Here is a 27,334-nt window from a genome sequence, read left to right on the forward strand (position 1 = left end):
ATGGACTACTGGAGCAGTTTAACAAAAACATTTCACAATACGATCTTCCCCAAATGACAAGTGATGTCGAAACAAGCTCAATGGAGCCGAGATGTATTCAAGATGAAATGTTGATAAGTATTCCACAAGCGGACCTTGATGCAATTGAGCGTCTAAATAACGACCAAAAGTTTGCATTCAACACAATAATGGGTGTAGTTGACCGTCATGAAAATTCAATATTCTTTGTGGATGGTCCAGGTGGAACTGGAAAAACTTACTTATATCCTGCATTGTTGGCAAACTTAAGGAGATTAGGTCTAATAGCATTAGCAACAGCAACATCTGGAATAGCGGCTACGATATTGCCGGGTGGGAGGACAGCCCATTCTAGATTCAAGATTCCACTAAACCCTGATGCATCATCAACGTGCTCTATTAGTAAACAATCTGATCTTGCAAAATTGATACAAAGGACAACAGCAATCATTTGGGATGAAGCCACAATGGCGCATCGTCATGCCTTTGAAGCATTGGATCGAACTTTCAGAGATATATTAGATGTCGATTTACCGTTTGGGGGGAAGATAATGATCTTTGGTGGAGATTTTCGACAAGTTCTTCTCGTAGTTCCGAAAGGGACCAAAGCTGAACAAATTCAAGCCAGTGTAGTGAAAGCATCATTTTGGTCGCAAATAAAGATTCTGAAACTCAAAGAAAATATGAGATCTAGAAATGATGAACACTTTTCTGAATTTTTACTTTGTGTTGGCAATGGGGAAGAACATGTGGTCAAGGATGACATGATTAAAATACCTGAAAATATGGTTGTATCGTGGGAAAGCGAGCAATCCATTAATCAACTGATTGCTGAGGTTTTCCCTAATTTGGAAGATCATGTATATGATGCGAGGTACATGGTGGAAAGAGCCTTAATAACCGCTACAAACGAAGTTGTTGACATGTTGAATGAAAAGATAATTGGTATCTTTCCAGGTATGGAAGAGACTTTGTATTCATTTGACAAGGTCGAGGATGACACAAGAAATTTGTATCAACCAGAATTTTTAAATGCAATAACGGTTGGTGGTTTGCCGCCACACAAATTGACGTTAAAGAGAGGTGCTCCAATCATGTTGCTAAGGAATATTGATCCGAAATTGGGATTGTGTAATGGTACCAGATTATTGTGCCGTGGTTCTTACCAAAACCTCATTGACGCAGAAATTCTAACTGGGCAATTTGCGGGAACTAGAGTTTTTCTACCAAGAATTCCTCTAAAGAATGCAGAGACTGCTGGACTCCCATTCGAATTGACAAGGAAGCAGTTTCCAGTTAAATTGAGTTTCTCCTTGACTATAAACAAATCTCAAGGTCAAACAATACCACACGTTGGTATTTATCTTCCAGATCATGTTTTCAGTCATGGGCAGTTATATGTGGCTTTATCGAGAGGGGTTTCAAGGTCAACAACTAAGGTTCAAGTAAAAAGAGGCTCAATAGCCGGTGAAAGTGGCATTTTTACCAGAAATGTGGTGTACAAAGAAGTTTTGCTCCAACCTGATAACGTATGACGTGTCTCTCATAAGCAACCTAATCATATGGATTATGGTGGTTTTCCCTACAACTTTATTGCTCATTTGCACATATATTTTGAGAACTATTTCAATAAATTTAGTAATTGCATTCTCAGTTAATCCATGCCTCAAAAAGTGATAACATTTACTACAAAGTACGACGACAATTTGGTCAAAAGGGAAAAGCCAGCCTCTCTCATGTATTACTTCAGATGAACCCGATACTTAGACTCATAACAACAACTATTGTAACAAATCAACGGTGTATGCGTAAAGAATTTGATGCCAATCTAAAAAAAATGAAACATTCTCACACTAGAAACAAAAAAATTTCAAAGATGCACATTAATAAATAGAATGTATGCCTAAAAATTAACGTATGCGCAATAGAAAGAGCCGCTTCGCACTCGCGGGAGCGAGTGCGGAGAAGCTAGTTTGGATAAAGCAAAAATGGAAACGACAAAATCTGGATGACGTCCGGATCATGGCCGAAAAGGCCAAGGCCCAAGTCGGCCTTCTCACCTTCACTACCCAGCAACCTCCTCCTCCCATCTCTTTCTCTCTTTCTTTCCCTCTCTTTTTTCTTTTCACTTTGGCCCGAAGTAAGAGGATACTAACATCTAGAAATGGCAAAATTTCTCGTGGGTTAGGGTTTGCCGTGGGGCTGGTGGCAAGGTGGGTGAGAGGGACTACTGAGGGAGGTTGTTGCAATGCGATGGGGATCAGGTATGCTCTACATACTAGGATTTTTTTTCTTTCACAAATGGGTAAAATGGGAAGAATTTTAAAAATAAATAAGTTGTGGGATTTTGAAAGTAAAAAAAAAGTATTGCTATTTACACACCCTAAAACCTCTTAACACACAACCCCATCATTTAATTAATGAATTTACATATTTACCCATCAATCTCTCTCCTATTTATATCCATCTCCTTCCCTCTCTCTTTTCTCCCTTTTTCTATCTCTATATGTGAAAGAGCCAAGATGCACACCCTCATCTGGAGAAGTGCCCAGTCACCAACATTTGCAACTGCTCCTCCAGCTAGCTCGCCATCGCCAAGCACAACATGTCGAGCCTCACCCTTCTTTTATGAGCTCGCATGTGACACCGTACTTCTACCTACTATAACCACAGCGAATCGCTACCAACAAACAAATTGTAGCTGGTTCGGCGGGTACCTGTCGAATGAAACTTACATTTTCGGCGAACCAGTGTCGAACGCCCTGTGATAGAGATTATGGCGGCGTCGGAAACGGGTATTTTTATTGCGAAACGGCTATTTTTATTGCGAAACTTACATTTTCGGATAAAGCAAAAATGGAAACGACAAAATCTGGATGACGTCCGGATCATGGCCGAAAAGGCCAAGGCCCAAGTCGGCCGGCCTTATCACCTTCACTACCCAGCAACCTCCTCCTCCCATCTCTTTCTCTCTTTTTTTCCCTCTCTTTTTTCTTTTCACTTTGGACCGAAGTAAGAGGATACTAACATCTAGAAATGGCAAAATTTCTCGTGGGTTAGGGTTTGCCGTGGGGCTGGTGGCAAGGTGGGTGAGAGGGACCACTGAGGGAGGTTGTTGCAGTGCGATGGGGATCAGGTATGCTCTACATACTAGGATTTTTTTTCTTTCACAAATGGGTAAAATGGGAAGAATTTTAAAAATAAATAAGTTGTGTGATTTTGAAAGTAAAAAAAAAGTATTGCTATTTACACACCCTAAAACCTCTTAACACACAACCCCATCATTTAATTAATGAATTTACATATTTACCCATCAATCTCTCTCCTATTTATATCCATCTCCTTCCCTCTCTCTTTTCTCCCTTTTTCTATCTCTATATGTGAAAGAGCCAAGATGCACACCCTCATCTGGAGAAGTGCCCAGTCACCAACATTTGCAACTGCTTCTCCAGCTAGCTCGCCATCGCCAAGCACAACATGTCGAGCCTCACCCTTCTTTTATGAGCTCGCATGTGACACCGTACTTCTACCTACTATAACCACAGCGAATCGCTACCAACAAACAAATTGTAGCTGGTTCGGCGGGTACCTGTCGAATGAAACTTACATTTTCGGCGAACCAGTGTCGAACGCCCTGTGATAGAGATTATGGCGGCGTCGGAAACGGCTATTTTTATTGCGAAACGGCTATTTTTATTGCGAAACTTACATTTTCGGATAAAGCAAAAATGGAAACGACAAAATCTGGATGACGTCCGGATCATGGCCGAAAAGGCCAAGGCCCAAGTTGGCCTTATCACCTTCACTACCCAGCAACCTCCTCCTCCCATCTCTTTCTCTCTTTCTTTCCCTCTCTTTTTTCTTTTCACTTTGGCCCGAAGTAAGAGGATACTAACATCTAGAAATGGCAAAATTTCTCGTGGGTTAGGGTTTGCCGTGGGGTTGGTGGCAAGGTGGGTGAGAAGGACTACTGAGGGAGGTTGTTGCAGTGCGATGGGGATCAGGTATGCTCTACATACTAGGATTTTTTTTCTTTCACAAATGGGTAAAATGGGAAGAATTTTAAAAATAAATAAGTTGTGGGATTTTGAAAGTAAAAAAAAAGTATTGCTATTTACACACCCTAAAACCTCTTAACACACAACCCCATCATTTAATTAATGAATTTACATATTTACCCATCAATCTCTCTGCTATTTATATCCATCTCCTTCCCTCTCTCTTTTCTCCCTTCTTCTATCTCTATATGTGAAAGAGCCAAGATGCACACCCTCATCTGGAGAAGTGCCCAGTCACCAACATTTGCAACTGCTCCTCCAGCTAGCTCGCCATCGCCAAGCACAACATGTCGAGCCTCACCCTTCTTTTATGAGCTCGCATGTGACACCGTACTTCTACCTACTATAACCACAGCGAATCGCTACCAACAAACAAATTGTAGCTGGTTCGGCGGGTACCTGTCGAATGAAACTTACATTTTCGGCGAACCAGTGTCGAACGCCCTGTGATAGAGATTATGGCGGCGTCGGAAACGGCTATTTTTATTGCGAAACGGCTATTTTTATTGCGAAACGGCTATTTTTATTGCGCATACATCAATATTTTGACAAATGTAATTCGTTTAATAAGCTGTATTACGTATATTCTTAGAGCATTTAGCTAGCATGTGACACCGTACTTCTACCTACTATAACCACAGCGAATCGCTACCAACAAACAAATTGTAGCTGGTTCGGCGGGTACCTGTCGAATGAAACTTACATTTTCGGCGAACCAGTGTCGAACGCCTTGTGATAGAGATTATGGCGGCGTCGGAAACGGCTATTTTTATTGCGAAACTTACATTTTCGAATAAAGCAAAAATGGAAACGACAAAATCTGGATGACGTCCGGATCATGGCCGAAAAGGCCAAGGCCCAAGTCGGCCTTATCACCTTCACTACCCAGCAACCTCCTCCTCCCATCTCTTTCTCTCTTTCTTTCCCTCTCTTTTTTCTTTTCACTTTGGCCCGAAGTAAGAGGATACTAACATCTAGAAATGGCAAAATTTCTCGTGGGTTAGGGTTTGCCGTGGGGCTGGTGGCAAGGTGGGTGAGAGGGACTACTGAGGGAGGTTGTTGCAGTGCGATGGGGATCAGGTATGCTCTACATACTAGGATTTTTTTTCTTTCACAAATGGGTAAAATGGGAAGAATTTTAAAAATACATAAGTTGTGGGATTTTGAAAGTAAAAAAAAAGTATTGCTATTTACACACCCTAAAACCTCTTAACACACAACCCAATCATTTAATTAATGAATTTACATATTTACCCATCAATCTCTCTCCTATTTATATCCATCTCCTTCCCTCTCTCTTTTCTCCCTTTTTCTATCTCTATATGTGAAAGAGCCAAGATGCACACCCTCATCTGGAGAAGTGCCCAGTCACCAACATTTGCAACTGCTCCTCCAGCTAGCTCGCCATCGCCAAGCACAACATGTCGAGCCTCATCCTTCTTTTATGAGCTCGCATGTGACACCGTACTTCTACCTACTATAACCACAGCGAATTGCTACCAACAAACAAATTGTAGCTGGTTCGGCGGGTACCTGTCGAATGAAACTTACATTTTCGGCGAACCAGTGTCGAACGCCCTGTGATAGAGATTATGGTGGCGTCGGAAACAGCTATTTTTATTGCGAAACGGCTATTTTTATTGCGCATACATCAATATTTTGACAAATGTAATTCGTTTAATAAGCTGTATTACGTATATTCTTAGAGCATTTAGCTAGTCTTTTCGGAAATAGGATTTATCCGGCTTTTCTTCATTCTGGCCAAATAAAAATATCGAATTACACTTCTAATTTACCACTCGCTTCAACTATTGTGCGAATAAGCTCTCCTTATTGTGCAAACGTTGTTATTTTAGCATGCCCAGTTTATCCTATAAAATTTTCGATTGTGCATACGTAAAAACTTTTTATAATGAAATAATTATTTATTTGAATAAGAAAGTTTCTCAATTTGACTTCTTATAAGAAAATTATAGAATCAAATATCATTGTGAATTTTTGATATATTCTCTTCATGTCCAGGAGTAGCTGAAGCAAGTGGTAAGTTGATTCATTTTCAACTTTTTGATTGGGGGTTCGAATCCCATGGGGTGCAATTGTTATAATTTTTTTTATATATTGATACATTTTTTATTTGCTTTCAATAAGTTGGTTGTGTGTGTGTGTGGAAGAAAGTGCGTGAGTGCAGTGTGTGTAGTGTGTGGTGAGGTTAGTGGCTATGAGTGTAATTGATGCACCGTTCTGTGCAGTGTATATAGTTTGGTAAGTGGCTATGAGTGTGGTGAGTGTTCATTTGAATTTTCTTTTTCTTAATAGAAATTGGTTTTATAGCCTATAAATTTTGTAGAAAGAGAACCTTTAATTTTTCTTTTACAATAGATATTGTTACTTATTTGCATGAATACAACAAATAGAAGAAATATTTTTTTTAAGTGCACCTTGATACCCCCAATTTCCTCTCCATACTCCAGTACAAATTTTCTTCACACAAAGTTTTCATTTCACTCTTAAATAAAAAAGATAAAACAAAATAAAGAAATCCCCCCCTCCCCCCCAAAACAGGGGTTGGTAGCTCCTCCAAATTGGATGTCCCTCCCCTCTCCTCAATGACCCCAATTAATTCATGTTATGAATTGCCTAATAGTACCAAGTAAATAGGGTCATTAAGGGGAGGGGAGAGGGACATCCAATATCTAGTCTTTGGCCACGTCCCTGCACATGCCAAAAAGCTTTCTCATATTGCGCATAATCTAATTTGTTTTTCCACAATAGCTGTTACATAATTTTTATGTGTGCATTTCTTTCTCCTTGCCCTTGCCTATTTGTCTCTATGATATTTTTATATCTGATTATTATTGTACGTCACATTTAAATTTGCATGTTTTAGGTTCTTCTCAATGATACTCAAGGGATAGGAAAAACGATGGTGTAAGAAAAATAAAACCAATTAATAAATGCTATTAATTTGAACAATACCAATTCATATCACATTTTCTGTACAATGCTATCAACTATTCTAGTTTTGCTCATGAGTTTAGAGTATAATACATAAAATAGTAACAATTCACACTACTTTTCTTGTTGTAATCTTCTAATAGCTAGTATTAATATATACCCCCAATAGCTCAATTACATTGCAAAATCTTCTAATAGCTAGCAGATCCGAGTTACTAATCTTCTTATTACAAAAATTAAGAACCTTAACAAATACCAAATTAACATGGGACACATCCGAGTTAATATCAGTGCATAATGAACTAATACCATCAGCATGTAAACCTTTGATTTAAAGTAGTACTCATCCTGAAATGCATACTTGAAGCCTTCAAGATTTATTGGGTTACAGAAGTCATCAATGAAAGCTTCACTCGGACAACCTAAACAAAGAGACGATTAGTAAGAAGATTAGAAAATGTTTAGACAACCCAGGCTAAGAATATAATAGACACATCAAAAGTGCCTCATTATCTTTCAAAAGAAAGAAATTTCTCATACATCAAAGAAGAAAAACCCATCTTTCTCCACACATTTAAATATATTAAATCAACATAAATGTTAGATGAGCCAAACCAAAAACCTATAAAAAGGGTAGAAGATAAGAAAAGTCTATGGTAATATACAATTCAGGAAAAAAAATAATAAAATATGCTCTCTCTCTCTCTCTCTCTTTCTCTCTCCATCTCCCTCTCATCCAAAACAAAAAAGCATAGGCTGATGAGCAAATAAGCCCATACCATTTTCCTATGCAATGGATACAAAATCGCTTTCTCTAACAGCTTCTACACCTAACAACCCTGCCCTTACCACTGCTCCGCCATTGATGGCACATTGTGGCCTCCACTTCCATCCTTTGTGAAATCCAAAGTCATAAATTGCATAAATAAAAATAGTGACAACAAAGCATAAACAGAGAATTCAAACTTCTTACTCTTACTCTTTGATACTCTTTCCCAAAATTTGGCTTTGGTTTTTTCTTCTCTGAAATCTTTGAAGCCCTAACCGAACCACCAACATGTTCATGTCCTGTCTTAACACCCAACTCCTTTCACACGCTTCTTTTTTCTGCACTCCCTGTTTCAAAACCATTTCAACTCCCTCGCCGTTAAAACCACCACCACCACCTCCTTGACCTTCTCCTCTTGACCCCAACTCACTAACCCCATCAACTTCCTCATTCCTCAGACGCATACAACCAAACCCATTTTCCCAATCCCTGGCCACTCTTGTTTGGTAATAGAAATACCACCACACTTCTTATTCCCACCACGTTTCTTATTCCTCATTCCTCTTCCTATTCCCACCACGCTTCTTCTTCTACACAATCTAAGCAACCCAATCACCTTCAACTCCCAACCATTTTGTTCCATCACCACGTCCCACAAAAAAGAGAGAACATGGTTTGGATACAAAAGAAAAATAAAAGAGAACGTGGTCTCCTAAACATGGTGTCATACTGCATTATTTTTCATATTTATTTTTTAATTTGTTTAATTGCAAGAGTGGTTGATTACTTATTTGTCCTTATCGAATTAAAATTGTATGTTTTAATAAATTTAATTAACCATGGGTATTTGTGAGATTTCAGAAAATTTCACCTAGTGGAGGTGTTTGCTTTATATATATAGATAAGGCATTTGAGATCAATCCCCCACTCGATGGGTCCAAGATTATAATTCAATCTATAACCACAAGTCTTGAAATTTATATGCAAGAAAATTAATGAACATAAAATACATACCTTCATCCATAATACACAAACCCAAGGTTTACAAAAGGAGAGTTCAAGTAGTACTAGCGTTGTTCAATTATTTTTTGTTTATTTAATTTTTTTTTCCAAAAAACGGGCATTGTGAAAACTAAAAACATCATTCGGTAATAGTATATGCAGTGGTATTTTTCAACTTTTTCCTCTGTCCTATTACTTGAGTCAGTTTTTTTTGTTCTTTTGATTTAGGGGAGAAAAGAATAAAAACTTTCACAACAGCAATAGAAGGGGATTAGTAGTAAGATGTCAGATGGCAGCAAGACAAAAGTGGTCATGTTTTACAAGCTATTGTTCCGCATAATCACATCACTTTTTTTTAACTGTCAACACTGCTGATTCTAACAAAAGCTCTGATATACAATTATACATCACACAAAGGCTGGGCCAAATGAAAAAGGAAAAGAATGCCTCTCGACTACCAAAATCACAATTACATTATGCCAATTGCTGACTCATTGTTCAATAGAATATACACCATATTTCAACACAACTATCGTATATAACTAACTAAATGACAGAGCCTTGTGAATCCAACATATACATAATCCCATTGTAGATCTTATATCGATGGCTGAATCGTGCCTACTCACGCAGTTGTATCTTATAATATGACCATCGTTTAAACCTAGCTTGATGATGGTCCAAGCACTCGCTATGTGGTGTATTCTCTAAGTGTTACTTATCTCAGCTTTGAGTCACTTCCCTTGCTTCGGAACGATGAGAGTGAGAAGAATGACCGAGGAGCTGTAACATGCATAGACCCATAAGTATACCAGTGTCAGAAAGATTGTAAGCAATTTCCATTAGCAAACATATAAATCTCCTTAATGCCATCCTAAATGACTCTGACATAGCCAGAGAAAACTTCAGCCCATTCCAACTAGTGAACTGAAGCTGTTAATGATAAACGTAATGTTTTACGAGCTCTTCACAGATTTTTGTTTCTTTGGTTAAAGCTACAAAGTACGTGCACTAGCGGAGGTATCCAAGGATTCGCCTCCAACAGAGTAACTTCAGACTTACATTCAAGGAATTACTACCAAGAAAAGTTAACAAGAAAACTTTAATAGATAATCACCTTTCAATGAGCTTCCTGACAAATGATCCTCCCTCAGTCTAAAGTTCATTGGAGGTGCTGGGATAGAGCTTCGTAATGCTTGAACTGCATAGAGTAATTTATTTGAAAATTCAGCTCTACATTTTTTTTCTCAAACGTAGAAATGCAATTAAGAATGTTTCTTGAAAAAAAAAATTAAAAAAATAAATAACATCAGGTTCAAAACATAGATGCATGTGAAAATCAACATAAATTGAAAAAAAATCAAACAGAATAATTTGTTGAACTGAGGTTCTGAGATTTGCAAACTGCCTGTTATTTCCACATTAAGGCATGGGGCTAACATTTTCCTTGTTGAAATGGAATGGGACAAAATAACAACTGTATAAAAAGATAAGCAATGATCGATCATGGAAAAGTTGGGAATGGAAACTGGATTTGGGTGTCTTAAGAGACCCTAGAACTCTTCAAGGATCATAAGGAAACGTTAGCAGTTTCAGCCACTTCGTTTTTCTGCACTCTAAGAAGAAAACAGTTGGGGCTCAAATATTTCCTAGCATCTAGCGTGCTCGAAGTTACAGGAGTTACATGAAGAAAACCTTCAACTGGGAATACAGATTACATAAGATAAAATAATTGAAAAATTAGGATATTTGTAAATTACCCTGTTCACTGAACTCGCTTTCATTGAAGCAGTCATCAGGACCCTGTGTGAATCCCATTCTGGACTTCCTCAAATCTTCGGATGATCGGTAGGCAGGATCTCGCCCATCTTCTGTATCATCATCTCCTTCAGAAGTCGTAGCAGAGATCCAGTCAACCAAATTATCTGTCCCACGATTTTTTCTGCCAAACTTTAACAACCGTTTAAATCCCTTAGTCATATCCTTGCGTGACTGATTCTGAGATGAATTGGTAGCAAGAATAGGTTTCTGAGCACTTCCCCATTTCTTCCTCATTCGAGCTGCATCAACATCTGTTTGGGAAAGACCATGAGAATTCCAAGAAGCAGGGCTCCCCATTGGAGAGTCTACAGAGGCATCAATATCTGAGGTCCCATGTGGGTAAGAAAACGGATGGGGCATGTGCAAGTTCCATGACATGGGGCTTTCCCCTGGTGAGTCTTCTGGCAGAGACCCTACAGTATGAAATGTTGATGGCACAGCAGTAGGCAATTCAGCAACTGAAGCATGGTCCACTTGAGAAAGAGATCTTACAGAATCGACATTATCAGACCCAGAGTTACCAGACTTGTCAGACTCCTGGCTCAGTCTTGGTTTTCCATTATCCATATCAACACCATCTTCAACAGCCAGGGTTTCAAGATCTTCCTCTTCTTCTTCTTCTTCTTCCCTATCGATTGAATCTTCTGCCTCAAAGGCCAAATCATCAAATTCTTCTTCATTATTCAAAGTCTCGAATGCCATGGACCCTTTCAGCTTGGGAATACTAACTCCAGTACCTATGCCATTACCCTTCCTAAGAAATGACTTTGACTCCACATTTTTTGGAAATTTGTCATAAGGGCCCGGCTCAGTTTGCTCTTTATCAAATCTTAATGGCACCAAGACAACCCCATCAGGGTTCAGAGGAGACAAGTTGTTGCATTCTACAGGATTAGCAGAACTTTTCCTCAAGTACTGAGAACGCCGTGGCTTCTCTTCCTTGACCATTGCTATCTCTTCATTACTACTCTTGCTGCGGGAATAGCTTCTGACCTGCGAGCGAGCAGCTATTTTGCTCACGGCTGTTTTAGTAACTCCAGAAGAGGGCTTCGTGTTTTCTTTCCTCAAATCAGAAAAGTTGGGAACTGACTGTGCAAGAGGGTTTTCTAATTCTGTTCTTCGCCCTCCTGAACTAAGGTTGGAAACTTTGGCTGATGACCGTGGAGCTGGTGCAGTTGGGGTCCAGGGGGTGGATGAAGACAGATTTCTATTGGGCAAAAGCTTCTTATTTTGGATGCTTCTAGAAGCACTATCTCCTAAAGATACCTCGTTAGAAAATCTATCTTCTCCATACAATTTCTGGCCTGAAAACTCAGATAGATCTTCATCCTTTTCCCAAGAAATGGAATCTATTGGCTGTTATAAAAACAGAATATTATCATCCTAAGATACAAATATCAATCAGCAACCAAAATACATCTTCAAAGATTTTGGTAGAAAAAGAAAATAAAATCAGATTTCACCAGTCAACAGTTTTACTGCTAGTTTCATGATAACTTAACTAGAATTTATACCTGCTCCCTCTTTGTACTAGATCGAAAATTAAATGATCTCAGCTTCTCTGCACGTCGACGAGCACTAGATACTGAATCCTGTCTGTCTGCTGGTGAAAACTTTGCCTTTAACTCTGCCTTACTTCGCTCAAGGCTATCTTGCATGGCCTTCAACTTGGCTTCCTTCTCTTCTCTCTTAGAACCCCATTCTTCTCTGAGTTTAGCATCTCTTTTTTGCATGTACCTCTCATAGAACTTTCCTTTAGAACCAAGCGAGAAACCAAGCCCAGAGAAATTCTGCCTCAGAGTATCACCATAATCCTGGTTACCTACCATCTTCGATGGCGGGCCAGTATTGAACTTTACCATGTTACTAGAACTACCCATAGTTTCCATCACTGTGTTGCTATCACAAAATTGTGCAGTAGGAATCTCCTCGGCTGCTGGTTTTCTGTATTGTGAACTTACTGCCTGTTCCTTCTTCATATCCACAGGCTTGCTTCTTCGAGCAGAAGCAGAACTAGACTGATCCCCAGGAATCCGAAGTTTGTGCTCTGCAAAAAGCTTTTCAAGCTCATTCGCCTTTATTTTAAGCTCATCATTGAGCTCTTGGTTTCCCTTGGTCTGTCTTACTCTCTGAATTTGCTCGACTGGCGTCGTTGGCATTGTAGAAAAGCTCTCTTGATTCATTGAAACCGTGTCACCTGTAAAATCCAACTTGCTATTTTCGTAAACACTAATGCTTTCATCTCTCCTACCCTGTGACTTCTTAATCTGTTCACGACTGGAAGAAACCGGCTTCTGGAATTTCATTTTCTGAGCTCCAGTATCTTCCACCTTTATTTGTTGCTTATCAGATGGTGTCAAGTCATTTTTACCCACCTCTCCAAGTTCTCCAGACAAAGATCTCCACTGAAGCTGGGGAGACAGTTGATCACTTTCAACCCCTTTGAGCTGTGATGAAGGGGCTTCTCCAAGTTTACGCCCAACGCCGCCCTCAAACTGCCCTGAGAATGACCGGGAAAGACCGGGGAAACCCTTAGAACGTACCTGAGCCATTGACCGATCTCTCAGCCTAGAACCCTCAACCCTAATCACAAATCCACCATCAGAAGTAGCATTCCCAACCTGGTTCTTCCCCCCAACAACCTCCGCACGACCCAAAAACCCTCCGGACTGTGTTTCCGAACCCGCTTGATCCTTAAACCCACCGCTTCTCTCTTCGCCACCCGAAGAAACATTCAACTTCTCCAGAGAAACCCCTTGATCACTCAACCCAACCTGCTCTGTTCTCCCAACAGAAGACCTGGATTGGGTCTGAGACCCCACTTGCTCCTTCAAATTGTTCCTCACCTTTGACCCCACCTCCTCCTCCTCCTCCTCCTCCTTACCTACAGAAACCGCGACCGGGTCAACCCGGGTCTGCCCCTTAGCTTGATCTTTCAACCCAACATGGCCAGCTCTTCCAGAACCACTCCTTCCCTCAACCTTACACGAATCCATCGATTCACTCAACCCCTTCCGGTCCTTATCCTCCGCGGCCACACCGGAGACTACCCTATTCACCTTTGCATGAGAAACAGAGGAAACAGAGGATGGCGTGCACAAGGGGCTCTCCGTTTCTTTCTTCTCAGCACTCAAAGTCAAATCGATGCTCATGTCACTGGCACCGCTCCATCTTCGCAGCACGGCCTTCTCGACGCCCCCACCAGCAGCAGCCGCCGCAGACGACACGTCGGACGAGAGCCTCCGGAGCTCCACAGATTTTCCAACGACAACGGGTTTGCCACCACCGCTGGAGCCACTGGTATTCTCCTTCTGCTTGTTCTCGAAGAGGTTGATGCGGTCCTGGACGCTGAGCCGCCTCGTCGGTTGACACACCGGAGTCGACTCGATCTGAGGCTGAGGCTCACCTTTCTTCTTCTCCGCATTGGCTGCCCTGTCCTCTTCTTCGTCTCTGTCTTTCTCGTCGTTTACGTTGTTACGTTTTTGAGGGAAGTTGGTGATGAGTGACTTGGGCTGTTGACACGTGGAGGGTCGTGATGGGTCTTGGAGTTCCTCGTGCTTATTTTGGGGTTGGTTGTTGTGGGGCCTAACGTGGGACCCGGATGCGTCCTCCGTAGGGTCGTCAATTGACATGTCAGACTCACATGATGTTCTGACAGCAATGTCGTCACCACCTGGCTTCCATGGGTTGATCACGTCAGCTCTTCTCTGGCACATTGAGATGAATTTGGAACAAGCTTCGCTGCACAAATTTAGAAAAAAAAAAATTAAATTAAATTTCGTAAATAATATTATCTTCTGAATAAATATTGAAATTATGAGTAAACAAGGTTAGGCAGTTGAGACTTGAGAAATGGGAAAGACCCTTGCAACTGCTATGCCTGCCAAATTGCGACAGGTTGCTTGCTTTATTATTTTTCGTTAGTTCTACCAACTTTTTTTTTTACTTAATGTATGGGCCATTTATCAACTATTATGCTTTATGGGCTTAAGTGGCATTCTACAATGGGCCCCATATGGCCCACTCAACAGAAAACACATAGAAGAATCCTGGTTAACAGAAACCACATAGAAGAATCCCAACTCTTAGGAAGACCATCATGCTCCAAGTTGGCAAACTAGCAGCAGGAAGAGCATGATTGTGAACCCCCATTCATAAAAATAGTTGTTTCTGCTTTGTTTAGACGGTCTATCAAAGCCCTTCTCAAATCCTGAAAGAGATGCATTTTATGACCAAGAAAGGCAGAAAGAAGTACTACTAATAAGTCTAATATGCAGGACACCAACAACATGGATCCTCGTTCCCGCATAAGAAACTCATGGAGTTGTCTACAAATTTCTTATCTCAAACACTAAAAATGTCGGATGGTATGCTTCAATAAGGCCACCCCATTAAACCTGTTGCATTGATGAGTTGCACATTTCCAAGGTACATGATATGATAACATTCCACTTTCACAATAACTGATCAACTTAGGGAACCTGGATTCAACTATCGACACTAACAAAGGTTAAGTTTAGATGGTAATAGCAAAGTAGAGCCTCAGTCCAGTGGTCAAGCTGTTAGTTGATTTTGCATTACTCATGTCAGTGATTATGGAGAGAATTAATTTTAGCGTAAATAAAGTTTCAAGACAATTTTTCACAAACACACACACACACATATATATATATTCAGTTTTGAGTTTGCCACAAATTAAACCAGACATACTCATCCTTCCCTGTCACTAGTACCAAGATGCAACAACAATTCACCACATGAGGCAAGGTTTGATGACGCACACATGCAGACACAATCACAAAAGCATATGCAAGTAAGTTCATGCACACGCACCCCCACACCCTCACAGAGAGGAATAGGGACTTATTGGGGAGGGAGGTTTAATATATAATAAAACCGAAGGAGAGAATTCCTAGAATCTTACTTCAAGCGATGAGCACCAAACCGATCTGCAAATATTTGTAGTTCGGAGACTGTATCAGGGTTGAAACCAGCAGCAGATGCACGAGCACAAGCTGTGGTTAGATCCTGCCTAACTGCAGCAAGCCGTACATCAATAGCCCTCAAAAGCTCCTTCCTGTGTGAATAAGAAAAAACAATGAGAAATCAACACTGGAAGGGGGGAAGGTGGGTGGGAGGCTTTAAAATAGCATGATTATTTATTGTCATCCTCAATAACAACAGCAGAATAGTGGCCAATTGTCCAAATTAAAATGTGCAGCCAACTCCAATCTTTATTATTAATTGCCACTTTCAACTTTGTAGTGGATTCTAGTGGAGTTACTTTGACTAGATTTCATTTTTCTTTTTAACTTTTGCCTAAGCCCTAACAATTTAATGTTCTCAATAAAATGCATTCCCAAAGATCTTGAATGAATATCAGTCATCTCATGATCATGTCCCAAATTGTAGTCACCACAAGGAGAAACCATCTTCTTAAATAACCTCAAACAGGAAAGCCTTCCCATGGCTGACTTTACAGAGTCAAGTCCAACAGAAAAAATTGCAAAATACATGCAACCTAATTGAGTTCAAATATGTTCCTATTGCTGCAACTGGACTAAACTACCCCCAGAACTTGAAAATCTATCCACATTTTTGAACAAAAAATCAACTGCAACTAAGGAAACATTAAATAAATAAAATTCAAAATATTTTTAAAAAATTCAAAAGTTAACCGAGTATTACTTTGTTGCATCTGCTGCTGTTGTGATACCTGTTCCATCCCCACCTGAGCAAATCATTCAAAAGCTAGGTCAGCATTGTAAATAAGTCATGCTTCAATCAATATCCAGATTTAACTCAATCTAGCCACCATTAATAACTTGATAAAACTTTCAGATGTACAGTATAGGCAAAAAGCTCATGAGATATTTAGAGAAAATGAGACTAGTCTTTTCAGCAGTACACTGGTCATTAACAAAGCAGGCAAAAACAATTATGATAACATACTGACTTCATTAATATTGTTCAGAACATTTTAATGTGCCATGCCTAATTGCCAAATCTCCATGACATTGTAGAGGCTACTCTAACTGTAATTCATGTTGTATAATACATTCGCACTGGAGCAATAAAAATAAATGCATGCATCCATCCATTCACATGCATGCATACGTCCACCCATCCATTCACATGCACACAAACATGTGTAACTAACCTATAATCTTTCTGAAAACACTGTTGCAAGATTCTCAATCTCCCTATGAGATACAGCCTGGAACAAAATGGGCTAGTCCAAAACTGCACCCCAACATAAGCAACGACGTTAACAAAATTACAAAGACTTATCCTCTTTGGTAGCCTCTTGATCAAAGTAAATGTTTTTAAGTCTTTCAAAATGACCAGCCTACCAAGCCCTTTGGCAAAGGGCATGCAAAACTGCCTGCACAGTGCCCAAGACCAAGAAAAGCCATTACCAGCCACTGCAGAACCTATATACTGAGATAACAGGACAACGGAAGAAAAGAACCATCACTAGGTCTGCCACTCATGCTCAATTGACACTTTCATTATGTTGGGTTTTGAATGGAATGTCTCCCTCTATAATTGTTACAAGACTCAAATTGCGTCTCAAATAAATCGTTCAGCAGCAACATTTTAAGGTCGCTTCATACTTGAGCAACAGCAGCCATACGTTGTACCATAATGATTAATCAGACTGAACATGCAGCCTTGTATTTCACTGATACATGTCACCCACTCTATGTCCATAAAACACAAATAATCTCCTCTCACTTACTGTCGTACCAGGCTAACTAGGAAAGATTCTGATGGACCAAGTTAAGAATACCCAAATCCTAAATTTAATACACCTAAGCATTGACACTGGAAAATCTGCCTCTGCGGTTCCCAACTTCCTACAGGTGTACTCTATGTCTCCAAACCATGAAACCAATAAGTATGATCTACTTCCTGACAACACACCCCAACCTTTGAGGAACAAATGCAAACTTACAAAAACAGACCATTGGCACTGTCTAGAGAAAAGGGTCAACTTTTTTTCTCTCAAAAGTCATAAGACATCCCCTCTTTCATGTTCGGAACTCAATCCAAAGCATGAGTGACATTGTGACACAGAATGGAAGCAAGAAAGGGCAGGGTAGTAGTGAACTTATAGGCCCAAAAGAGATAAAAACCATAGAATCCACCAAGGAGCCCTTGAGATATGAATCACTAATGAATTTTACACATAGTAGCAAGTTTTAACATTAATTTGCTTAAGAAATTGGGCAGGCATTCCCAAGCATGACATGACTTATCATTTTAAGTACAACAAAATCATCCACAAATTATTATATCCAGGCACAAAACTTAGCCTTACACATGAAGAAACCAATACAACAAAATGGTCAACCACTTCTACACCATCAATCCTACCATCTCAACACTGAAGCAGAGAAAATTAAGTCCATATTAGACAAGATTCCAGCCATTCAGGTTTGTTGCATTCTCTGATCAAAGCAAACGTTTGTTGCATGCAAACCAATTCAAGGTGCAAGAGTACAATCAACTATCAAAAATGAAGTTGGAAGAGGTGAGCATACCTAATGCACCAGAATGTTGACCTCCCATTCCCTGATATAAAACAGTTCACGAATTCAGTTAAAACAGAAGGTAGTATGTTTCCAGTTACGATCACAGTTATTTAATTGATCAAATGGCTATACCTGAGAATATATTTTCCGTGCTGCCTCCAACTGGGACATCTCTGCATCAAATGTATTGACCAGTTCCAATACCTCAGGCGTACTAACAAACCGCACAAACCTGTAAACAATACAGGCTGATCAAGTCAAAGAAGAAACCTGAAATATTCCAACATTAAAAGGCAGCAGGCTCTAAAATAACTTATACTATCTTTGTTGACAAACCAGATTACCTTTCAAGTGTTCCTTTTGTGAACCATGTTTCGTCATATTTGCGTTTCTCAACCTCAAGTTTAATCGACTGAACTGCTAGTGCAACCTGCTCCTCTGCAACCTTTAAATGGGTAACAAATGGCTTGACTGAGCCAGATGCGAGCTTCTCAGTGTTTCCACCACTAGAAACAAACAGTTCACATCTGCCAAAAGGAAAAAAAGATTTAAACAACAATAACTGGAAATGGCAACATCAAAAGAACATGAAAACGTAAAGACCCATGACATGTTATCCTCACCGTGAGTGCTTTGGTGACAATTGGAATACTGCATAATCAAGAAGTGTATCAGATTTCATTTTCCCCTTCACTCTAGTTCCTTTATCTCTCCAATGATCTCTTCATAAACATATGTAGTCTTTCACCCCAAATGCTGCAGATCCTCACAATTCTGATTAATTCATTCACAATGCATAGTCTGAACCAATAAAAAGTGTAGAAAAACTTTAAAAATGAATATAACAGTTCTTGCAAGTAACCCAAGATTGTGAAAGCTCATAAGTAATGAAGAATTTGAAATTACAAAGGACTGGATGAAACTTTCAACAACTGAATCAAATATGGGAACCCACAGTTTACTAATCCACAATCTAAATCAACAAGGTTACTTGATATAAGCATGTGTGCGACTAAAAAAGTTGAAGCCTAGTAGCCAAAACCTACTACTTTTAGACCAAAATGCTTACCAAGAATACACCACTAGATCTCAATCCGAAAACTCTTGTCAAAAGCAAAATGCAGCTAAAGTCTAGCTCTTGTACCAAAATAGAAACCAATACTTCAAATATAGAAATCAAATATTCCTCAGATCTGATTTCAGAAAATCTGGACTCAAATGCTAAACCAACCAAAACGCAGATAGGAAAATGCCCAATTACCCAAAAAACCAAATTCAAATGAGAAACCAAACCGACCAAAACCCAGGTAGATAAACCCGCATAAACACATTTATATGCACGCAGGCATCCAAAATTGCATGCAATGAATTCAAAACTCAAACCAATCGCACCTAGAATCTAAAACAAATGTGAGACCGATCGTCCAAATAAGAAGCTTACCTGACAGCTCAGTCTCACTGAGATCTTCGATTGCTTAATCGGATCCTCCAATTTGCTCAAATGGTTGCCAACATTTCGGTGTCTTTTTCTCTTTATATAATGTCCTTCTTCTTCTTCTTCCTGTGTCTTTAAGATTAGCTTAGCTTTACCAAATTTTTCAAATGGGTTTCGTTAAAAAATTAATGTGGGGTTTTTCTTTTTCTCTTTTAGGCTTTAAGAAAACCCTAATAACAACAATGACAATATGGTTTTTGCTTTACTCATTACTCAAATGTACCTTTCATTGCCCTTTTTTCGCATTCTCTCTCTACACTCTCTCCGTTTAAACTATACAGTAGAGAGGAAGAGAGTGTCTGTGCTTACGCTTCAGACAAAATTTCGCTTGTAATTGTAAAAAAATCTTAACTAGGATTGAAAGACAATTAGACAAAGGCTCTCTGGTAGTGGTGATGGGAAATTACGAAACTGGGCTTCACTGTTGTTGACTATTTTGACTCCAAGTCTCCAAATGACCATTTTCCCATTCTTTACAATCTTTCCTTTTTTATTAGCAATTAATGTAAGCTTGATTTGTTGCAAAAATTAATGTAAGCTTGATTTGTTGCAAAAATTAATGTAATTTTGAATCTTTGATCCAATCATAGGTGCTCCACAAAACTCATAATTGGTATTGGTGGGAAAGAGTTGAATATCTAAATCCCAATATATTTTAGCACACATATTTTGAGGGTTCAAAAATGTGTGTGCTTTGTATGATTTTACCGAAGTGAATAGGCAAATATCACATTATCTTACTTAGCACTTCACTCAAAGCCTCAAATAACCAATTACTTTAATGTCGTACTTAGTTATAAGTTCATGCTACTATACTTGACACCATTTTCTCATTCTTTTACATTTTTTCCTTTTTTATTAGTAATTAATGTAAGTTTGATTTTTAGCAAAAATTAATGTAACTTTGAATCTTTGATCCAATCATAGGTGCTCGACAAAACTCATAATTTTTATTGGTGGGCAAGAGTTGAATACTTGAATCCCAATATATTTTAGCACACATATATGTTAATTTGAGCACCAAACCATGCATGCAAACTTTTTTTTGCTTTCAAAACAAATCGATGAATATAAATTGTTTCCATTTTTGGGTAATACAAGCAAAAGGTTGTGATTTATCCAAGGTTTTGTTTTGGAAAATAATTCAATGACTATTTGTCATCCTTGATGTCAACATAAACTGTTTTTTTGTTCCCAATAATTATGTCATTGTCTTCTATTGTAGTTTTTTTGGTAGGGAAAATTAATTGGTTATGATGTCTGACATAAATTGTATGATAGACTGTTAGTTTGTGTTAACTTACATTACCATCATATATATACCAAGAGAAGCATGTATATCGTATGAAACAAATTAACTTCAAATAACAGAGGCTGGCTATTGCTAAAAAATTTTTTTTACTAATTGTAACAAAACCTCTAACAATTTCTATCAAGATTATTTAAATTGACAAATAAATTAAAAAACGAACAAATGTGGTACTGAATAAATAATATGTTCTAGAAAAGTAATGATGCAATTCTATTTGAAAAGAAACATGATCTCATGTTCAAAATAATAGTGAAAGTAATTAGTAATTCTTTCATTTTATTAATCTTCGAAAATAAGACTCTTTATTTATATTTTATGTGTTGATAGTGTGGTTATGATAAAAACGACGTCATTTCAAAATTATGGATTTTGTGTCTAGCTGGTTTTTAAAGAATTTGCATGAATATAAACATAGGAAAGATAAGTTCAAAATTGAAACTCATTTGTATGTGCTTACTCTAAATTTTCATGTTTTGATTTTAGGGGGCAATTGGTGGGACGAAATGAAAAGGTTAAGATGGTAATTTGGACAATAAGTCCATCACCAAGTTGATGGTCATAGTGTTGCACGTTTTCTTCATAAGACCATTATTGTAAATTCAACATTTCTTTTAAAAATACGTAGTTTTTTTTTTCAATTAAAAATTCATAGTTTTGAAAAGTGAGATTGATCCCCCTACATAAATATTTGCAAAATATTAATTAAATTTACAAGGTTCTTATTGGAAGCTGTCCACCAGTAGAGATTTGTCTTGAACAGCCAACCACCAGTACATGTTATTATGATATTGTTTAAAAAAAATAATTTGGTCAATGGAATATTGTTTTTATTCGCTGATCACATTCACACGACACTTCTCATCATATCCCATTTCACTGAGCAACATTCAAACTCCTTCTTCGCCGGCTTCCCAGTTGCCATCAGAGAATAAAGATATAGATTAATTATAAATTCAGCAGTTTTTTTTTTTTTTGCTGTACTTCCTCTGCTTCTTGAAGCTACCTTACTCTTTAATATTACTAGATAATGACACGATTTTTTTTTTTCAAAAATAAAATATGGGTACATGGACTGTAAACCTGGTACATTATTTGTGGTTTATTTTTATTTTACTAATTCTGGGTCAGCTTAGTTCTTGAACTACCAATTGCTGATATTTGAATGTAGATTTGAAAGTTAATTATAGAGCTCCATCAATGTGATATATTTTATGTAATTTCATCTGCCAATTAATATCAAAACAAAACAGATCGTTAATTTTTAACCGTATTTTGCTTTTCAGGTGGTCAAAGATAAAAGAAGCCAATATAATATATTGATCACATGCTGGAAAAAAAAAAAATTCAATTACTCCTATCTCTTATAGTTTTATGGGATTTTCCTATTATTTTAGTTTAATATAATTTAAATTATAATTAAAGATTTATATATTAGAGGTGAATTTCTAAATATTAATCTTTTAAATTTACATGGTAAGAATACACGCTAGAAGGCTAGAAGGTCAAAAGTGAAAACACAACACTGATGAAATCATCAGTGTTGTGTTTTCACTTTTGACCTTCTAGCCTTGTAGCATGTCTACACGGTATTATACCATTGCTCCCACATCCAAAAGAGATTAAAAACCTGGTTAGTTTGATCCCTGAGTAAAATGCTGGGCTCCCCAATCTTTTGTTGGACTATCACAAAACCAATTAATCAAACAAAATTTGAAGAAATATTTTATGCAAACAATATGATAACTATGGTCTAATTAACAGTAATGCTAATTGTCCCACATTTTTTTTCTCACATTTGTATCTCACCTGATGTGTCATTACTTTATTGGAAGGGTATTCCCTTTTTTTTTTTAGGTTTTATTTTTTAATTTTTAGTGTCCAATATATGAATGTCATGTAAAATGGTATGAAATTATGGTATAAAAATGTGGTAAGTGTAGCATTACTATCTAATTAATTCATTAAGAATTAAATCGATCCAAAAAAGTAAAAAGATACTATTGTAAGAATTTGTTACACCCAACAAAGGAGAGAAAATAGGATTGACTTTAATTTTCCAAAGATAATGCAAGGGACACAGACACTCATACAAATTTTAGAATTTTGAATTCCGACATACTGTTTTAGTAGTGTTTTCTTTGTTCATGCATATGGGGTTATTTTGAATATTATTTAACTTTACTAGTAAGAAGGCTCATTATTAACCATTTTTCCTACATTTGGGATAGGAATATAGGATGTATTGAATGTTTGGTAAAATTGGTATTGCCTTCTTAAATTTTTAACTATAGTTTTGATGTGAAACCTATTTTAATTTAATAAAGGGTTGAAAACAAGTGCATGTAAGAGTTTCTTCTCTTGGACATACAATTAAATAGCATATCCTTAATTATTGCACACCCTAGCAAGCAAAGCTTTCAAACGTGGTCCTTGTTGCAGAGGTAGTCTTAATCCTCATATTAAGACAGTGAAAGGGTCCTGACTGCTATTGTTTCCTTAACTCTATATCTTCCAACTAATGCTTCTTCCAAGGACTAAGTTATTGCTACTATATACGTTTTAAATTGTGTAATTGCTGCACTTCCCGTTTAGGCATCGGTGCATTATTGCCTCAAACTACTTTGGGAGGTACATGTTTATAATAGTCCACAATAAAGTTCCAACCAGTAAGATAGGATGTCAATTTTTTTCTTTTTCCTTTTCGGTTGGGAGTGGGAAAAAATAAAGATGTACGTATGTGGGAAACTACTATTATTTCATACAATGTCAAAATTAGTTTGTATTATCAAATGTTATACAAAACTATCAAATCCAACCAATTAACAGTTGGTTTATCGATATTTATCTTCTCAATGTTGAAGATGTCACAAAATTGATCATCTTGGAAAAAAAAATTTAATCTGTCATTACTCACAACTATCTATTTATATCGTTCACATAACAAAAAAAACATATAGGACTGCCCACACAAGATTTTTTCTTTGTTGGTTGCATTGATGCATGCCACTTGGGTAGAAACAAGAAGAGTCCAAAGTTTTGCTATGTGTTAGTGTGTTACTGAAATGATCACCAAGTTCTTGTTGTGTTGGGTAACGCCTTCAAGTTTCATTTTCAATGCTTGCGCCCACCCACGGATCCAAATGTGCCCCATATATATATATATATATATATATATATATTTGAGTGGCCAATACCATCATACCATTAGCTTCGGTCAATTATTAACAACATTTGGCAGACCAATCTCACTATGACACATGTCAACTCTATATTTCCCACATGCAATTCCTAAATCATTAGAGCACGTGGGATGTGGGCTTAGTTCGATTTGCCACATTTTTTTTAGGTGGGGTTGTTCAGACCACCCTAATCCACTAAGTTGACCACCCCACTTAAATTTTTACCCCTTTTTGCCCATTTTGCCCTTACATTAAAAAAAAAAACCATCTCCAATTTTGGCCGGCCACCCTCCCCTCCGCCGCGGAGCTTCACGACGTCGATTAGCCGCGCACGGTGGTCGGATGAACAAGGGAAGACCAGGGTTGGACTCGTCGTGACTTGGGGAACAAAACCCAAGTGGTCCGGCGTCTCAACTCTGCCGGAAAAGGAAGATCGCCGGCGAAGGGGCCGATCGGGTCACGACGTCGATTAGCCGCGCACGGTGGTCGGATAAGCAAGGGAAGACCAGGGTTGGACTCGCCGTGACCTGGGGAACAAAACCCAAGTGGTCCGGCGTCTCAACTCTACCGGAAAAGGAAGATCGCCGGCGAAGGAGCCGTCGGGTCTTCGCCTGGGCCGATCGGATCTTCGCCTGGGAGGGGTGGGGTCGACCGGCGAAGGGGGGAGGTGGGGTCGCGCCGGCGGTGGGGTTGCGTCGGCGGCGGGGAGGGGTGGCCGGCCAAAATTGGAGATGGTTTTTTTTTTTTTTTTAATGCAGGGGCAAAATGGGCAAAAAGGGGTAAAAATTTAAGTGGGGTGGTCAACTTAGTGGATTAGGGTGGTCTGAACAGCCCCCCCCTTTTTTAGCCGAACGGAACAACCTTGCAAATTGGTTTGGGCTGGGCCTCATGGGTGGTTGGACAATTGGGGTGGGCTGAGGAGTGTTGGGTACTTAGAGAATTTAACAACTAGTAAACAACTAAAACGGGCCTTAGAAAGCCCAATAGACCCTCAGGAGAATGAGGCCCAAATTCAAGGAAAGACCACAGTCAGCAACATAGCTGTTAGTAGACATGGGCGAGCTCACATGATTCACATCCCAATTTCTACTGAGGTCCACTTTGTTCTTTCTCCCCGGTCAATTTTGACTGGACTTGGGTGGCGGGAGGATGTAGTGCCTAAAGAGGAAGAACCAGGGCTATGGACAAATACGCATGCATACCAAAGTAAGTTGGTTAAGTTGAACTTGAGGCCAAGACAAAAAAAGTTCTTCTATTAAATAAGCCCATGCTTCTTTTGTTGAAGTAAATGCAAATAGTTTCTTAAGAATCAATTTAGTGAAATCTCATATTTCGTATATACGATAAAGGAATAATTTGTTACGTTCAAAATTTATATATGATAATAAAGAATAAATAATCTCGTTTGTTTTGGAGACAACAAAACTACTAATAATTAGTTACTAATCTAGTTATACCAAAAACCCAAAAGGGAACATGTAATTCACAATATGGAATATATGAGAGATAACTACTTATGACTTGTTACTTTGATTATGATTTATTATCATTGTGAAGTTCACACTAATTGTGCTCATTGAATGTGTGTATGTGTGTGTGGGTGGGGTAGCAGTGCAAAACCACAACCACACTAGAAAAGGGGTATCCAGCAACAGAAGAAAAGATCGAGAAAGCAATAAGACCAAAGTTGGAACGTTAATAAATTGAGTTAAACCAGACAAATAAAAGATAAAACAAAAAAACTAAAACTCCATACTTGCAAACCCCATACTTAACAAGAAGTTGGTTAGTCTTGGAAAGCCTTGTAGATGCTCTGCATCATAGGTGGGTATGGTATGGACAAACCAACAATGTATGAAAATTGATGTTTGACAAACCAACTTTAATGAGTCATGTTCACTTGAAATAGGCTCCACTAATTGGAAGATGTCAATTGTGCTGCAGGTTGTGAAATGGAAGGGCTAAGAGTATTTCAGATGTCTTCCATACACTATTACAGTGTAACCAATCCCCGTTCCAAAATGTCATTAGCCAATTGTAATCCAAAAATTAATAAGATATTCGACAAAAATAATGAGGTTTGCCTTCATTTTACAAACAAATAGATTGAACCAAATTCCTGGCTTAACCAATTTCATCAAGTCACTGCTTCAATGTCTAAACCAAAACTATCTAAAAAGAAAACAATTCATTTTGATAAGTTTACTCTTATCCAGTGATTGTTGCCTTGCTATCATGTTAATTTCTTCTTCTGCAAAAACACAGGCTACGTACATACTCTCACAAATTCACAATGACATGACATGTGGCCCAATAGACCCTCAGGCCTCAGGTCGATAAGAAGACTCAAGATCAGTGAGGCCCAAATTCAAGGAAAGACCATAGCCTACTTAACACTAGCCCATCAGCAACATATGTAGCTGTTTTCACAGTAGAAATGTACAACCCCTCTCACATAAGCATATTCCTTTTGGTCTTTCCATTTCATGTATGAATTAATTTTTTATTTATTTGGAAAGAAAATATTATAAAGAACATCATTTTGTGAGAGGGGGGTGGAGGAGCTCCTCCAACATGAGTTGGAAGCAAGTATTGTCCTTGCAAAAATACATTGTGAGATGTTCCCCATATGTTCTCCATGGAGGTGCTTTTTGTGTAAGGGGGTTAGTGTTACTTCCTCAAGAGAAAATCTCCTTGGTTTTCTTCAAATGCAACTTTCGGTCCACCTTTTATAATCTGGTCCCAAATGTAACAACGAACATGTTCTATACTTCAATGACAGTATATATGCATGGCATTGACAATTAAAAACAGCCGCATATCTTTGAATTTGAAAGTTTCATTGACAAAATATAAAATATTAAACAGAAGAAAGTAAAATCAATTTTCAGCCAGCATGATTCAAATCATTCAATCGATTTAGCTGTTATTGGTTTTTTTATTTTATTATTTGAATACGTGTTAATACCAACAAGCTCAACAACAGAATAGTTCTTTTCATCCTAGACATGTGATAGCTAGGTCTCAAACTCAATTTTCATTGAAGATCACACTTTACATGCACATTTTGACCAAATCAGTAAGACAGTAACAAGTACTAACAACTACACATGACCACTTGTATAAAAAAATAAAAAAGAAGATCAATCTGCAGAGAGATTGAGAGAGAAGATCAACTGAGAGAGAC

The 27,334-nt window shown here is 38.3% G+C and overlaps 2 protein-coding genes across 4 annotated transcripts; one reads left to right on the forward strand and one right to left on the reverse strand.

The window, feature by feature from the left end:
- The first annotated feature begins 80 nt into the window (after positions 1-80).
- Positions 81-1,553, forward strand: LOC147287542 (uncharacterized). Its single transcript, XM_086240920.1, has one exon. The coding sequence runs from the start codon at positions 81-83 to the stop codon at positions 1,551-1,553; it is 1,473 nt and encodes a 490-aa protein (XP_086097046.1).
- A 7,522-nt stretch (positions 1,554-9,075) lies between these two features.
- Positions 9,076-19,851, reverse strand: LOC147287543 (GPI-anchored adhesin-like protein). 3 transcript variants are annotated; one of them, XM_086240546.1, is made up of 11 exons: positions 19,603-19,851; positions 18,785-18,917; positions 18,506-18,688; positions 18,294-18,393; positions 18,171-18,201; positions 16,312-16,354; positions 15,548-15,700; positions 12,138-14,364; positions 10,563-11,979; positions 9,920-10,003; positions 9,076-9,585 (listed from the first exon to the last, which is right to left on the reverse strand). In XM_086240546.1, exons 2-11 carry the CDS (start codon positions 18,841-18,843, stop codon positions 9,521-9,523), a joined length of 4,362 nt encoding a protein of 1,453 aa, XP_086096672.1. In that variant the 5' UTR covers positions 18,844-18,917; positions 19,603-19,851; the 3' UTR covers positions 9,076-9,520. The 3 variants fall into 3 exon arrangements, with proteins under 3 accessions (XP_086096672.1, XP_086096673.1, XP_086096671.1); XM_086240547.1 differs by having other exon boundaries at positions 18,785-18,935; XM_086240545.1 differs by having other exon boundaries at positions 18,785-18,962.
- Positions 19,852-27,334: the final 7,483 nt, after the last annotated feature.

This window comes from Dryas octopetala, chromosome 4, assembly GCF_963921425.1.
Source record: "Dryas octopetala chromosome 4, drDryOcto1.1, whole genome shotgun sequence".
Taxonomy (NCBI): Eukaryota; Viridiplantae; Streptophyta; class Magnoliopsida; order Rosales; family Rosaceae; genus Dryas; species Dryas octopetala.